This window comes from Nanorana parkeri, unplaced genomic scaffold (assembly GCF_000935625.1).
Source record: "Nanorana parkeri isolate BGI_ZX_2015 unplaced genomic scaffold, ASM93562v1 scaffold3407, whole genome shotgun sequence".
Classification (NCBI taxonomy): Eukaryota; Metazoa; Chordata; class Amphibia; order Anura; family Dicroglossidae; genus Nanorana; species Nanorana parkeri.
The window spans coordinates 39,214-40,123 of record NW_017309675.1 but is presented as its reverse complement, the minus strand read 5'-3'; the positions used below and the strand labels follow the sequence as shown (position 1 = coordinate 40,123).

The window sequence follows — 910 nt, the reverse complement described above, 5'->3', positions numbered from 1 at the left end:
GGGGGCGGGCTTGTTCGGCCGCCTCGATGCCGAGCACGGAGCCGGCTTCCGGGCCAATCGGGAAGCCGGGTCATTACTCGCCGCCCAGCTTCCTGGTCGCGCGGCGAAGGCGGCTCCGCGTGCCGGTTCGGGGGAAATCTTCCGGTATCGGGGCATTCGGGGCGAGTACAAGTATCGGTGCATCCCTACCGCCAATGGAACTCAATGCATTTTCTGAATAGACAAAGGGGGGAGGGGCATGTTTTAGCAGACAGGAAGTGAGGGGAAGTCTTCAACAGCAATAAAAAAACCTTTCCTACAGTCGGGGGAAGACTAAAACCCCCGGTCAGATTCTTATACCTGCCTGTTGTAGATTTTACCCTTACTTCCTGTCTGGTAAAAATGTCACCAGGACAGGAAGTGAGGGGGCAATCTCACCATTGGAGCCTCGGGGAGCGGTTCCTCCCCCACTCCATTCAGTTTTGGCTTCGCATACACTTTGTTTGGTTGCAGAAATAACAGTCGCCGGTAACTGTGCCAAACGCAGATGGAGATTTCTAATGTCCAATGCAGTCATATTTAGCAGGCTTTTCACGGTGCTCCTGCGGCTGGGCATGCGGTCTGTCTCGAAGGGGGAGGTGCTTAGAACCAAGGAGTTGGCTGTCCCCCACAACATTTTCATGTTTGTCTGCAGCGTGAGGATATCATTCATCGAGCATCATGGACATGGACGCTTCTGGCACAGGCGTCCGTCCTCCGTATCCTTCCACTCACCTGTTCATGCCGGGAAGGTTCCCCCAGAAGTAACGGGCCCGGTGCGCGGCCGACACCTCCCTGGCATCGATCATCACCGGGTTTGACTGGAAGAGAAAGAGGTCAGGGGTCATGAAACTACATGACAGTACCCCCCCACCCCTCAGCCATGACCCCT

General features: G+C 55.8%; 1 protein-coding gene across 1 annotated transcript in view; it reads right to left on the bottom strand.

The window, feature by feature from the left end:
• The window catches only part of LOC108803107 (DNA (cytosine-5)-methyltransferase 3A-like), a 51,585-nt gene that overhangs the window by 12,033 nt on the left and 38,642 nt on the right, over window positions 1-910 (bottom strand). Inside the window, exon 14 of the mRNA XM_018574948.1 lies at window positions 754-839. Coding sequence (XP_018430450.1) covers window positions 754-839 — 86 coding nt within the window. The remainder of the gene's footprint in view (window positions 1-753; window positions 840-910) is intronic.